Here is a 13,678-nt window from a genome sequence, read left to right as displayed (position 1 = left end):
ATGAGTGATTCCAAATTTATCCCTTTGAATGACAACAAGGCTTTTAAAGAGGCAGCACCCGAAGCACTCCAGGGTCATGACTTGCCAGCTATTGATACAGGGAATAATATCAAGTGGAGAAATTTGAGAAGTCTTCTGCCTGATATTCATCTTGCTCGACTGCTCTTCGAACATTACGTTCAGACATCAGACTGTCTGCACCGCGAGATTCATGTTCCATCCACGCGTGCCCTTCTGGAGGCTATATATAATGAACTAATGGGATCAAACATGGGGCTAGATGAAACGATTGCCTTCTTCCTATCCATCTTCGCATCCAGTACATTTTATGTCTGCCATTCACACTCTCACCCTCACTCAATCTCTGACCAACTGAAGAATGCATCGCAGTGGCACAATGCATGGAAGGAGGCAGTTATATTTGAAGTATTGCAGCCAGATGTGGTGCGCTCGTCCTCACTAGTATCTCTGCAGACAATATCGATCATGACATATTTAATATGGGACACGGAAGGCCAATCATCCATGTTTCATGCCCTAAGAAGTATCGCACATACGAAGGCGATTCAATTGAAGATCCATCGCCTTGACGCGCACCCTCCAGCAGAAAATGATGATGTTATTGGAACTGAACTCAAGCGCCGTCTCTGGTGGCACCTCGCGTCTACTGACTGGTGTGTTCGATCCCTTCATCTCAATTGCACGTTGGTTAATACTAATTATGCGCCTCGAGGCTTGTTGCCAGTGTCCCAGGAAGCCAGGAGGGACTATATAGCATCAACCCAAAGCTCATGGCGGTCAAATATCCCCTCAACATAGACGATACCGATATTCGTGCAGGGGAACCATCCCCCACTTCTCTACCCGAGGACCAGCCAACATCAATGTCATTTTTCATCCAACGTATTAAGCTCGCTGAGCTATGTCGAAATATGATAGATTCTATGCAAAACGTCTACCAACGAACAGATATACCAGATCACGAACAAATCCGCCGGATTGTCGCCCGTTTTAACTCATTCGAAGCAAGCCTGCCATGGTTCTTCCAGATGGGTGAAGAAAACACAGATGAAGCAACGGTATTGGCTGCCCGCCGCCCCTATATTCTCCGGCAAAGGCATGTGCTATTGTTTGGGCTATACTCACGAGTTGGCCGTCTGCTAAGGCCACTTCTTATTCGCCGAGAGAACCATCCATCGTGTTCCGATCTGGTCAATCTTGGAATACGCTGCGCCGAGAAGTTATTAAATATTCGTCGTAGAGTCGAGCCGGAAGATCTTTGCCTTTATTTCCATTCACACAGTATAGACCAGCACTCTTTTGGTGCCCTGCTTCTCTTAACCATCGATATTATGCGGGATAGCGATGAGCCTCGTGCGCAGGACAGAAAGAAGAGTTTGATTCGCGCGTGTGAAATGCTGAGAGGAAAGCAGACATCCTTAGAAAAGTCTACAAACAGCATGATCCGAGCCCTCGACCAATTAATAGGTATCATTCAGAAGCCATGTCCATCTGTGAATGCGAATGGTAACCATTCTTGTCCCACGTTGCTTTCAACGCCACTTGATAGTGTCGGGCTTCCGACACAACCCCTCTCATCTGAAGAGACCGAGATCCCAGGAAGGCAAACAGCGTCCACTGCGCGAGCAGATGACCCATTGGAACATGCCCATATGCCTTTTACGTCGGCGGATAACTTTGCGTGTGCTCCTGAACATCGGGCCAGCACTCCTGCGGGCCAAGATATTACCGAGTTATGGGCAGAATTGCTGAATAGCTTTCCTAGTCCTCCAGGGTTCATATGGGAAGATGCATTTGACTGGAAGTGGTCTTGATGCTACCGTGATAGGAAGCGAACGCCCTAGTGAAGACAATACAAGCAATTCTGCATAGAATGTCACATGAGGCTTGCTTGATAGAACTTCAAGGAGGGTAGCGGGAGTCTAGCTCTATTTTATGCTACTAGTGATTGATCATGGTTGGGCTGCTAGTAGATGTAGTATCCGATATGAGAAGTATACATTTTCCTCTAGGCGCTATACCACTGGTGATCTTCCCTTTGTCTCATTTCGGTGACTACCAATAGAATCAATAGTATTATAGTATTAAGACTTTTGGTAATCTTGTTATGCCAGTTTTGACTACTTCCACCTGGCGAGGGGATAGGGATATCAACTTCCTCTAAACCAGACCCTTGCTTTTTTAAAGATGCATAGTTCTTAGCCCTACCAACCAAGAGCTTCATACCAGTGTATATGTCGATAAAGTCAAGGGGAGGACGATTATCCGTTTGCTGCCCCAAGGACAAGGAAAAAATGTTAAGTTTCTTCCAGGATAAAGGAACAGGTGTTGTCTAAGCATACCTACTGATCAACAACCCATCGATGCCGCAGGCCACAATATCCGAAATAAATTATTTGACTTTAAGCTCATCTGAACTTCAAACGACGTGCATTCAGCATATGCGGTTCAGTTTCAGACTTGGTACTGAAGCTGGGGTCAAGGGGTAGACCATATGTTATGATCATGCTTCCTTGGACCAATCACACCATCTTTCACTAGTAATAGGTGGAAAGAAAACATGTTCGGCTGAGTTCAGTGGGGCAGGCAAGAGCCGATATGGATCCGGTGCGGTGGTTGTGTTGAACTGGACTGTGGGTCTCTGCCACTGTTGAATTAGCCCTTCATTCCAACCAGTTGAAGTGTAATAATGAGACCAATAGAATGGTCAACGTACTCAGTATAGCATTTTGTATACGGTGTAGTCAAACCCTTACCAAACAAAATGCCAAGCGTACCAGTGCATTTCGATTTATTTTTGGTACGTGGCACATCGTATGCAGGAACCGATCGGACTGACCCACTTAAGGGTAATTTCGGATCTATCGGAAGACACGATTCGTGAGAGGAATCGCAGGATAGCTTCGTCTTGGACAGCACTGCTGATCACTACCCCTCTAGGTTTAACCAAATAGAAGATCTCTCGACTATCGAACTCAAATACCAAGTTCATGCTCGCGATGTGGAGTGAGACCATGACGCACGGAATGTTAGGTTCGTCAGGGGTGAAAATAAAAACAGCATGGCGCCGTCCCATCAACAAGATGGAAGTCTAGCGGAGAAACATTTTACACCATGCGTTTGCGACTTTGGTTAGTCAGTGTGTTTGGCCTGGTAACTCCCATTGCTGGGATTCCCACCGCTGAGTCTGAGTTCCAAGCGGAGGATATCATCACCCGGGATGTCGCCATCCTTGGAGGTGGTTCCACGGGCACATACGCTGCTGTCCAATTGAGGGAACGAGGACACAGCGTGGCGCTGGTCGAGCAAAAGGCTCGCTTAGGGGGTCACGCTGAAACGCTGTATCTGCCGAATGGGAAATACGTTAATTATGGGATAGAGGGATTTTTCAACAATGAGCTTACCAAGGACTATTTTGCCCAGCTGGATGTCGACTACGAACCTCTCCTTCCTGGCTCAATCATCACGGAACATATCAACTTTAACACGGGCAAACGGGTCCTTCCCGGAGCTGGTATTCTAGGAACCGTCGCTGGAGCCGCTTTATACCGTGCCTCCATCGAGCAATTCAACTATCTCGCCACCGGTGCCTATTACCTTCCTGACGAGGTCCCCGAAGTCCTTCTCCGCCCATTCCGGGAATTCGTCGAGAGCCACGCTATACAAGGTGCCTTGGAAGTGATCTTCACATTTGCAGAGAATGTGGGAAACCTCCTCGAAACCCCATTGCTCTACGTAATTCAGAACTTCGGTATCCCTCAAATCGATGCGCTACTGCAAGGCGGGTACATTCGACCCAAGAACGGCACGGACGTGCTATTCGACAAGGCCGCCAACTATATCGACGAGCAAAATATCTTCTACGAAACAACCGTCTCGCAGGCCACACGTAACTCCACCGGTGTCGAGTTAGTTGTCGAAAGTGCTGATGGGCGCCGGAAACTCATCAGAGCAAAGAAACTCCTAGTCACATTTCCGCCTACTCTCTCCAGCCTGCAGGGGTTTGATCTTCGTACTGATGAATCGTCACTGTTTTCCAAATGGACCCACAAGAACTATTACGCCGCTGCCATCACCAACACCGGTATCCCCCCTGGTATCAACGTCGCCAACACCAACCCCGATAACCAACCCGGCAGCCTCCCTCTGCCTCCATTCATCTGGGCGTTGGAGAACTCCGGTCTCCCAGGATACTACATGGTTAAGATTGTGGCCGAAGCAGATTTCACCGCTGAGGATGCGAAACAGCTGATCAAGTCTGACCTGCAACGCATGGGAGAGGCTGGCACCTTTGACACTAAAGAGCCTGAAATTGCAGCATTTGCATCACATTCACCTGAAACCTTAATGGTGTCTGTCGATGATGTGAGAGATGGGTTCTATAAAAAGCTATATGCTTTGCAGGGGCAGCAGAGCACGTATTATACCGGGTATACTTTCTGTACAGATTACTCGACGCCACTGTGGAATTATACCTCCAGTGTGCTGGATATGATGGGAATTTAATAATATGTAATTAGATAGACGAGTAGTTTTCGCCCTGTACATAATTCACTTCCTTAATACCATATATTCACGTCGACATAACAAACAACAGAAATGCTTCGCGTCCGCCGGGTATATTTTTTAGAGATAACTACGTTAGACAATACTTGCTATATTGAACTACTATATGTATTTATTCTTGAGGGTACATTGGAAATCCGCTGGGACTATTTGCACAATACATACAGGACAGACGCTGTGAAGGAACGTCACGTGATGTCTTCTACAACAAACGGTGGTATTTGAATCGGGAGGAAGTTTTATATTGGACTTTGGATTGTCTGAACACGTTTGTATAAGGGATATTGGCTAAAAAAGGTCCGTTATAGCATGGGACTTGAGTGGTATTCGTCCAGACTCCTCAATAGCTGTCAGGGCGGAACCCGCGTGACTATAGGAAGCCCTACCGTGGTATATGTCCAAAGACAGGACATCAAGTATCTAACGTTTGTGGCATAAGTATATACATTTGTTGGTAATCAAGGGTAAAAGGCACCATTGCTAATGTCTAAAAGACAGAGAAGCATGCATTAAGTGGTGGTAGCTTATTTGCTCTCTGGTAGGTAAACACTCATCTCAAAGCCATTTGTGAATGGCAAAGTCATGTTGCGGAAGCCATTACTTGGTTCTCTGAGGTAAGCCAACAAGTCCGCATATCCCTGAGCACCCGAGATAGTGTTGTCGGTAAGGACCACAGCACCGTGTCGAAAGCGTGGCTGGACTGTTTTGAGTGTTGGGAGGGCGAGTTTGGACCAGACTGGTCGAAGACGATCAGTTATTTCCCGGCGATGTTAAGCATAGGACTATGTGGAGATGGGTATACTTACTGTCCAGTAAGAGTAAGTCGACTTCTGGCAGGTTCTCCTTCAGCGTTTCGAGGAGGTCTCCCTCGCGAAGATCAATCACATTTTCCACCGCGGCACCACACTGCTTCCAATAGTCCCTTGCCATCTTTGCTTTCTCCGGCTCCTTTTCAGTCGCGATGACCACACCAGGCTTTCCTGTCGCAGCCTTCGTCTTAGCGACCGCGAGGGCCAGATAAATAGTACTGACACCGAAACTGGTTCCCGCCTCCACGACGTTGGTGGCTCTCATCGCGTTAATTAACTGATATACAAACTGACACTTGTCCTCATCAAGGGCGATGAATTTATCGAGCATGAGCTTATCGAACTCGGCCGTCGCATCCTTCTCGGGGAGCTTGTCCTCGAAGTCGCCTATGACCTTGGCCGAGAAGACCTTGCCAGTTTTATCAATGGCAGCCTCCTGCTCCAGCGACACCCTATGGAGTCTTGATAGGAACTGTAGTACATGGGATGGTGCATCCACAGGTGATGGGGAGGACATGTTGAAGTAGAAAACGTTGACGTTGATAAGAATGGGAAGTTGGTGGGAAGTTGGCCGAAAGCAGCGCTATTTATGTTTTCTGACAGGTACTGACACTAACACTATGACTCAAGTTGTTGCTAAGCTCACTATACTATACTGAGTAGGTACAGTCGCAAGGGCTGCCTGCCTTCGCGGACGTTTTATGTGCCCGCCTGTTCTGCGATCCATGGTCTTGGCTTTTTGGAGACTTGGAGCTAAACTGCATACTGTTAGCTCAATCCTGGGTCCCACGCAAATATCGTGGCTCGGCCTTTCGGAGCTTCAAAGCTTGGCCCTACATCATTGATCGTGTTGACGACCATAAGGCTCTAGCGGCAGTTTTGGTCTCGTCTGCACGCGAAAACAGCAGCCCATATGTCTTCAACAGTATCATCGGGTATGTCATGATTCCAGAGCGCGTGGGTATCGTCATAAAAGGACCAAGGAATACGTACTCCGTAAGTGTGCACGGTAAATGCCCCCCCATAATGCCAAGAATATATTCATTCTCGTGCCCCTCATTAGGGCTTTTTCGTGGCTGATCGAAGTGGGGAGGCGCCATGACTTGGCATTTTGGGGGACTTGATCTATCTACTTCGGTTATAGGTATATACCGTTCTGCAAGGTTTGTAGTATAAATATAAGCAACAGTTTGACATGGAGAGTTAGTTAGCTTGTTTGGAAGGTACTACTAAATTTACAATGCAACCATATCAAGGTATTATATTGTTCAATGATATCGATTACACTAGGAGCTCCTTCTCTAAGATGTAACCATATGCTTCTAACACTTTCCCAATCATGCGTACTACATCCCAGTGTGCTTCTCCGCTCAGTAATTTGGCCCAAAGCTTGATGACCCGCACACACAATTCAAAAGGGTGCGATGTTTCCCCGCCGCCTCTCACCGGACAGATTCCAGGGCCTGCTTCTGTCACGATATCATCTAGGTAAGCGATCAATGATTTTTCCTCCTTATTGAGGAGCACCTCGGATACCCGCTGTTGCATGACCAGTAACCACTTGCTAACAACAAAAGCGCACTCGAGCGCACAGAGCGAATGCTGCAGGGACCAAGTGAAAGCCTGACTACGTGTCACGATACTGACACCAATCTTGACCGGAATGCTGAGTGCATGCGCAGCATATAGCACTGCGTGTGTCAATTTAGGAGAGGGTGTTAGTGGGGGACTTTGGTGCATGGACATCGCAATTTCGTAGGGATTATGAGTATTCAGAGCGCGCCACGGACCCACATCCACGACCAACCGAATATAGGCCATTCGAAGCAAAGCTGTCGAGTTGAAGGAAATTGGACCATGTGGGCTTCCTGGACTGAGGGAGGATTCTGGATCTGTATACCATCCACTCTGCCAATTCCTCAATGCTTGCTCCACGTTGGCCGCATCTGAAGGAGAAAGGCTTTGTTCAGAGCCAGGTCTGCATTTGCTCAACTCGCGAAGGAAATAGATGTGTTGAATCAATGCCAATATGAGGGTGTATCCACCGAGTGAGGAATATCCTTTGAGGATTTCGTTATCTTCCTTTGGCTCTAAGAAGAGGCTCGTAAAATAGGCTTGAAATTGTGGCTCAGGCTCGGACCTACTCCGGATTTCCTGCCACTCCTTCTCAGTTTGGGCCGCCCAGTCTGCTTCACGCGAAGGTAGATCGATAGTTAATTCTGAGGTTCGAATCGGAGGCGGGGTATCATTGACTATTGTGTGGAAATTTAAAAAGCAGTATATGATAGCGATTGTCCTCTTGAATCCTTCTATTTGAACCCACAGATCCCACGTAATGCCTTGCGGTATCTGGGTTTGCACCTTCAGAAATTCTTCCTCACGCACAAGGTTGACTATCGCGTTTTGCAGACCAAAAGCTTTGTTGTAGATGGCTTTTGAATTGCCCCACGTTGCCATTGCCATGAGCAAGAGCAGTGTTTGTGCAGCAGGTAGTGGATGAAATTCGGGGATGCAAGCCTGGCTCGCGGAGGAGTCTAGTGGGAGTTCTAGGACAGAGGAAGGCCCTCCTATCCAAGGCTGACCTCCGGGATGCAATTCAGTCGACGTCTCATCTCCCATTGGGAATGACCTATGGCGAAGCTCAGCTTTGCGTTTGCGCAGACGTTCTTGTATTATGGCATAAGACGTTTCAAAGAGCATCCTGGCATTATCATGTTCAAAGTTAGACTGGGCTCCAATAACCGCCATGGCTAGTATTAATTCAACTGGAGACCTCTCCAGTGAGAATGTAGGGATATGAAGAAATGGTAAATGACGATGAAAGCCCGAGAAGTAAGTCCCGAGGTAGCGAGTCAAAGTGTGGCGTGACTGTAGCACAAATCCAGGCGGAATAAGAGGAATAAAGAACTGGACTTGATCAAAGAGTTTGTCCCAGTGTTGTTGCGTAACTTTCCATGGTTCCTGGTAGGTCTTCACCAACGGCGATGTTTCAAAGGAAGGAAAAGTCGATGAAAATTCGTCGAATAAATGCGAGACCTGGGAGCTTGTTGGTAATTCAGATGGTGTGGTATTGGAAAATTGCCAATGAATGTTGGAGGGCTGGCGGCTCGGCTCATCAAATAGAGAGAATGTTGATAGTGGCAAGCTTGGCTGATCATGGATCAATTGTGATGGCACGGTCATATTGTCAATAATGTGGGCGAAGTCACCAAAATTAGGGGCCGAATGATCCCACGGCGCCGGTGACGAGTTGGAAGAAGCCTCTACGGGCATTGCGATTGAATTATCCGCATGAGTCCTCGAGTAACTCGAGCAAAATGCATCTGAGACGGGAATCAAGCATGCGTCGGAGGGCGGCAATATGGACGAAGAATGACCCGAGTCGTTGGCAGTAAGTGCCGTATCTGGTCCTGTATGGATATGGGCCGATGCACTTTTTGCAGCATCGGAAGCATAACTAGCATACTCTGGCGATTTGCTGCGATAATTCAAAGGTGTTCCGGAACCATTTAGGTTGGTCGAAGCAACAGTATGGCAGAGGCGCAGATGACGAGCTAGGAGGTCACTGGTTCAGCCATCTTTTTAGCCAAAGGTACAAGCAACTAGTAAGGAGTATCTGCATCTGCTTTTACCTTCGGGTAAAAGTTTCTGGGCAGACGGTACAGCCAAAGGGCTTTTCCTTCGTGTCTGTAATAGGTGAGTGAATGTTCGCATCGGTTGAGTACTAAAGAAGTGGAATTCTTACGTAGCCGTTCATGTCGTTGCAAGTGCTCATTCCGTTGAAATTCTCTAGCACAGAATTGGCAACGGAATAATCTGTTTTTCTTGCTAGGGGAGGACAGCCTTTGACAACTCTGTCCTTCCCCAACTCTCTCCCCAGGTGGTATTTTACGTTTCTTTCTGGGAGGCATCGGCAAAGTGTGCCCTGGTATTGAGATGTCAAGAGGAGATTCGGTTTCGACGATGCGGTCACAGAAACGCTGAGTCATCCAGCAGTCACGGGACCAGTGAAGCTTAGTCTGGTACGGATTCCTATATAGCAATTATATTGAAATCTACAAATTACATATGAATGATAGCTGTTACCCTGTCATATCCATAGTGAAGACATTTACTAACTTTGTGCACAAAAGCAATCGTAGCTGCTTGAGCCAGTTTATCGGGCTTGCAGTCATTCTCCCATCGCATGCCAAGGCCGTTCCCATTCATAGTCCTAGGAATAGGATAGACCATAAGTCCTTGCTGGAAGCTCTGACTTATGGCAGTTCAACTAGTGGATATGTTTCCTGTCAAGCTTCACTGTTCCTCATACCATTTTTTTAATTACCTAATGAATAGCTCCATAGTACGGTTAGTATCTAAATTAAAGTAAAGTTAGCCCGTATTGACTAGTGTCGATGACTCACAAGGCGCTATTTAAGATAAAGATGTCATTTAATCCGCTTTGCTACTTGGTTCCTTTTTTCCCCCTCTCTTTAGATATTGAATCCTGACTTAACCACCCACAATGGCTACACATCTCAACTTCGTCACCCTCGACGTCTTCACCACCACACCGTTCAAGGGCAACCCCCTGGGCGTTGTCCACCTCCCTCCTGGGGCTCCGCTCTCTCAGGTCCAGAAACAGACCATCGCCCAAGAATTCAACCTCTCAGAAACAGTTTTCATACACGATGTTGACCCAAGCAACGACTCCGATCCGCACACCCGTCGCGTCGACATTTTCACTACGACCACGGAGCTCCCCTTTGCCGGCCATCCCACCATCGGCACGGCCAGCTACCTCCAGGCGCAGGGGATCAACAAGCTCATCACCAAGGCTGGCCCTATTCCCATCCGCTCCAATGCAGAAGACGGGCTCGTTAGCGCTGCGATTCCGCACGACACCCATCTCAACTCGAGGGTACTCGGCGACATCGAGTCGACCCTCCGTGCGGACCGCCTGCATTCCACGCCTGAGATTCGCTCCGCAGAGCTTCAAGCGCCTATTTTCAGCATCGTGAAGGGTATGACCTTTGCTCTTGTTCCCCTCCCGGGTCTGGATCTGCTATCTCAGGTCTACCCAGGCGGCTTCCCTTGTGCGGTGCGCGACCTGGTTGATGTAGAGTGGAGCGAGACCTTCATCGGTCGGTACTATTATGTCATTGTAGGGACGAGTGTCTCAGACTCAGGCGTAAGGACGGTTCAGCTGAGAACGAGGATGGTGGAGGATCAGATAGAAGATCCGGCCACAGGGTCAGCGGCGTGTGCATTGACAAGCTATCTTGCACTTCATCAGTATAGCGAGACAATAATCCAGTTTCAAGTGACGCAGGGCGTTGAGATGGGACGGCAGAGTGATATTGAAGTCGAAGTTAGGCTAGATGTTGGAGAGGACGGGGCGAGAAGGGTGAGAGAGGTACAGCTTGGGGGCAAGGCCAGACAAATCATGAAGGGAAGTATTCTTATACCTTCTGTTTGAGCAATATGAGCGATTTTAGTCTTCCCCTTCGTGGTTCAAGCCTTTTGTAGAGTTTCCTAACAGCGGCCAGGTTAGTCCCTCACAAAGGCTGGTAAACCTCAATGTACAGCTCTACTCCACATGTATTGGTCGAACATCTATTTCATACGAAAAATTGATATAAATCAATATTATTCCAAACTAAATCCATAGTAACTTTAGTCGACCCTAGCTGTACAGTTATATAATATATCGTTTAATAATGATTAATAAACCTACGTCTTCCTGATGGAAGGCTGTGGACCTGAAAATGTCAGCATGGAAGATACAGGATCTTGCTCAATTTCCAGCCTAGTTCGATGCAGACTCTGCAAAAAGACCAGTCGTTAATACATTTCAGTATCAAGCTAGATAAGACCAAACAGCAAGGTCCACTGACAAAGCCCTACCTGGGTTTTAGTATGCCCTTCTTTGATCATTTCAAAGATATCTAAAATGATGTAAATAATAATGGTCTGGACGCAACCTCATTGTCGACTGACCAGCTACCGCTTCTCAGAAGGATCAGAAATACCACCTAACCCTTTGTCAACTGTCCCATTCCCGCACAATCCGGATATTGTCACCATAATACGCCGTGTTCATAACTCATGAGAAAAGCTCAGTGACAGGATGGAGGACATCGCTAATCAGCCTTCGCGGCGGAAGTGTATAGCGAGGTGCATGCTTTTTACAATTGTTACATAGCCGAGAGACGGTGAAGAAAAACTCATCTTGTTTATTTGTGTCAATATATGATGGCATCCATCCCATATATCACCATTCCCCTTGAGCCACATGAGTCAAATGCTCTAAGCGACAATCTTTGGGTCTGAACAGAGAAGGTCATCGCCAATATTCTCATTCTCGTTTGCGGCGATTAAAGATTTGGGGCAGCACCGTGGTCGGGCAGTAGCTTTGATTTTGCGGCAGCTTTCCTCGAATTCGGCAGTATTGTTTGAGCTCGAAGCTGTTCGTTCAGTGCAGGTTAGCAAGAGTTGGTCCTTACTAAGTATCTTTCATGTGACTAGGGGGTCATCTTACGGGCCATGCAGACGCTGTAAGGATAATGTTCTGCAGTCCATGGCATGGTAAAGCAGCATGCAGGAGTAGGCTCAAGAGGATTGCCGTTGCTGGAGGGACAGACAGAATCGGCACGCTCGCTGAGTGAAGCAGGTTGAGCTAGGGCAAGGCCAGCGGAGGCGGCAAGAAGAAGAATAGAAGCCTTCATTATGAAAAAAAAAAATCGCCCGATATTGGAACGTAAATAGTCTTTTTGCTCGAAATGGCAGATGTAATTTACGGATATTTATACATGACTCTTGTGTTCGATCGATCCGAAGGGCCTACCACGGCATAAACACTTCCCAGATATTTACTCGATCTACAGGCAATAGTTTCAATCGATGATGGAGCGGTGGTACTTCCCTTTCCTATTCAAACATCTAGTCTGTAGATCCATCATTCTTCCCCCTTCTCTCCCAGACTCCGCAAGTCCACTTGGACATTGCTCCACAATTCTCCGCTCTGAGATCCACACTGGCCTATTATAACACGAAACTTACGGACGGCTCGTCGTGGGGGTAGCTCAGCTCAGCTGAAGAACTTGTCCCCACCGCAAGTTCAGCTACTGGGACATACACGTAGAGATCTGCCATTTTCTTGTAAACTTCGATTCGTTAGCGTTACTAGCGCCTGCATGTGCATATTTGGTGTAGTTCAATATTACATACGGTAGTAAACAGGCTATAAGCTTTCAAGGTTCTACACACCATGGTTGGAAATTGATTATGTAGTTTAACTCACTCGAATGCCCACAAAACCCTCACTGCCTTATCTTCCCGCCACGGATAGAGCAATATTCAAAATTGACTTCTATGTTTGACGCAGAGAAACTATCTCAAGTCCCACCGTCAAGATTATGCTGCAGGCCATCTAAAGTGGATAAATATGTGTTTCCATCCATTTGGGTCCAGAGGCCAAGCCCATACACTTTGACACCGGGTGTTCAATATACACCGGCACTAATATTAGCTGTGAACTGGTAATCGCGGTTCCGCTGTCTCGGAATCGTTTTCTGCATGCCTTCGATATCGAGTTGTGTTTCCTTTGGCATAATCCACCTAGTAAAAGCAAGTATTAGCTAGGTTTACCTATTCATGTCCGAAATTTATAAACAATGATATATAATGAGAGGGGCTCTGCGAATACACACATAACATATTCTCTTATGACCGGCTCTTTGTACAGGACCTGGCGTTCTATCCTTTCAGGCAAGCGTATGCCATATTGACAGTAGAGCATACATATACTGTCGAAGCACATTAGTATTCAAACATTAACATACAAAGGAAGGTGGAAATTACGCATTTCGTATTTTCCAGTCTGGACTATAGGTGTCGTAGACCGATTGACTATCATACCGAATATCGAATGTCTAGATGGATGGTTAGCTTAAATCATTACCAGAGGATTTGGCTTATATTAAGGAAGATGAGCAAACCACTTCGAGTTTTTCTTGGCCAGGGGGGTTCGGACGCATAGTGAATTGACGTCTATTGGTTATTCGGTTTAGCTTAGGTTCAATGTGAAAAGTTGGGTAGTTCTGATCGTAAAACCCTCGTGGCTGACAGGATACCCAGATATATATGTATCTCCATATATTAGGAGATGGATTGACGCGGGCGCACAGATGGAAAAGTATCTATAGTTCACTAGTTCACTATATACGTACGTACACGTCAGTGGCGTTGTATAATATAAAAGCAACGCAGACATTGCCCCCGTTGGTACTCCAGTGAGT

At 47.0% G+C, this 13,678-nt stretch overlaps 7 protein-coding genes across 7 annotated transcripts; 3 read left to right on the top strand and 4 right to left on the bottom strand.

Annotated features, from left to right (window-relative positions):
* BDV38DRAFT_272442 (fungal specific transcription factor domain-containing protein) lies at window positions 1–1,835 on the top strand (the record flags this gene model as incomplete). The annotated part of the gene is made up of 2 exons (XM_032057489.1): window positions 1–674; window positions 734–1,835. The coding sequence occupies 2 exons, from the start codon at window positions 1–3 to the stop codon at window positions 1,833–1,835; spliced, it is 1,776 nt and encodes a 591-aa protein (XP_031912029.1).
* Window positions 1,836–3,135: 1,300 nt separating this feature from the next.
* On the top strand, window positions 3,136–4,548 carry BDV38DRAFT_294208 (uncharacterized protein; the record flags this gene model as incomplete). Its single annotated transcript, XM_032062449.1, has 2 exons — window positions 3,136–3,156; window positions 3,208–4,548. 2 exons carry the CDS (start codon window positions 3,136–3,138, stop codon window positions 4,525–4,527), a joined length of 1,341 nt encoding a protein of 446 aa, XP_031912028.1. The 3' UTR covers window positions 4,528–4,548.
* A 304-nt stretch (window positions 4,549–4,852) lies between these two features.
* Window positions 4,853–6,037, bottom strand: BDV38DRAFT_250804 (O-methyltransferase). The gene is made up of 3 exons (XM_032054993.1): window positions 5,394–6,037; window positions 5,063–5,323; window positions 4,853–5,007 (listed from the first exon to the last, which is right to left on the bottom strand). Exons 1-2 carry the CDS (start codon window positions 5,911–5,913, stop codon window positions 5,112–5,114), a joined length of 732 nt encoding a protein of 243 aa, XP_031912027.1. The 5' UTR covers window positions 5,914–6,037; the 3' UTR covers window positions 4,853–5,007; window positions 5,063–5,111.
* Window positions 6,038–6,676: 639 nt separating this feature from the next.
* BDV38DRAFT_250801 (fungal specific transcription factor domain-containing protein) lies at window positions 6,677–8,592 on the bottom strand (the record flags this gene model as incomplete). The annotated part of the gene is made up of 1 exon (XM_032054992.1): window positions 6,677–8,592. The coding sequence occupies exon 1, from the start codon at window positions 8,577–8,579 to the stop codon at window positions 6,678–6,680; it is 1,902 nt and encodes a 633-aa protein (XP_031912026.1). The 5' UTR covers window positions 8,580–8,592.
* Window positions 8,593–8,627: 35 nt separating this feature from the next.
* Window positions 8,628–9,358, bottom strand: BDV38DRAFT_250800 (uncharacterized protein). Its single transcript, XM_032054991.1, has 2 exons — window positions 9,142–9,358; window positions 8,628–9,083 (listed from the first exon to the last, which is right to left on the bottom strand). The coding sequence occupies exons 1-2, from the start codon at window positions 9,305–9,307 to the stop codon at window positions 9,025–9,027; spliced, it is 225 nt and encodes a 74-aa protein (XP_031912025.1). The 5' UTR covers window positions 9,308–9,358; the 3' UTR covers window positions 8,628–9,024.
* Window positions 9,359–9,875: 517 nt separating this feature from the next.
* BDV38DRAFT_250798 (PhzF family phenazine biosynthesis protein) lies at window positions 9,876–11,202 on the top strand. Its single transcript, XM_032054990.1, has one exon. The coding sequence runs from the start codon at window positions 9,904–9,906 to the stop codon at window positions 10,855–10,857; it is 954 nt and encodes a 317-aa protein (XP_031912024.1). The 5' UTR covers window positions 9,876–9,903; the 3' UTR covers window positions 10,858–11,202.
* A 485-nt stretch (window positions 11,203–11,687) lies between these two features.
* BDV38DRAFT_284435 (uncharacterized protein) lies at window positions 11,688–12,106 on the bottom strand (the record flags this gene model as incomplete). Its single annotated transcript, XM_032060266.1, has 2 exons — window positions 11,688–11,845; window positions 11,920–12,106. The coding sequence occupies 2 exons, from the start codon at window positions 12,104–12,106 to the stop codon at window positions 11,688–11,690; spliced, it is 345 nt and encodes a 114-aa protein (XP_031912023.1).
* Between the last annotated feature and the right edge of the window lie 1,572 nt (window positions 12,107–13,678).

This window comes from Aspergillus pseudotamarii (genome assembly GCF_009193445.1).
Source record: "Aspergillus pseudotamarii strain CBS 117625 unplaced genomic scaffold BDV38scaffold_38, whole genome shotgun sequence".
Classification (NCBI taxonomy): Eukaryota; Fungi; Ascomycota; class Eurotiomycetes; order Eurotiales; family Aspergillaceae; genus Aspergillus; species Aspergillus pseudotamarii.
Note: the sequence above shows the minus strand (reverse complement) of the source record. Positions and strands in the feature narration are given on the sequence as shown.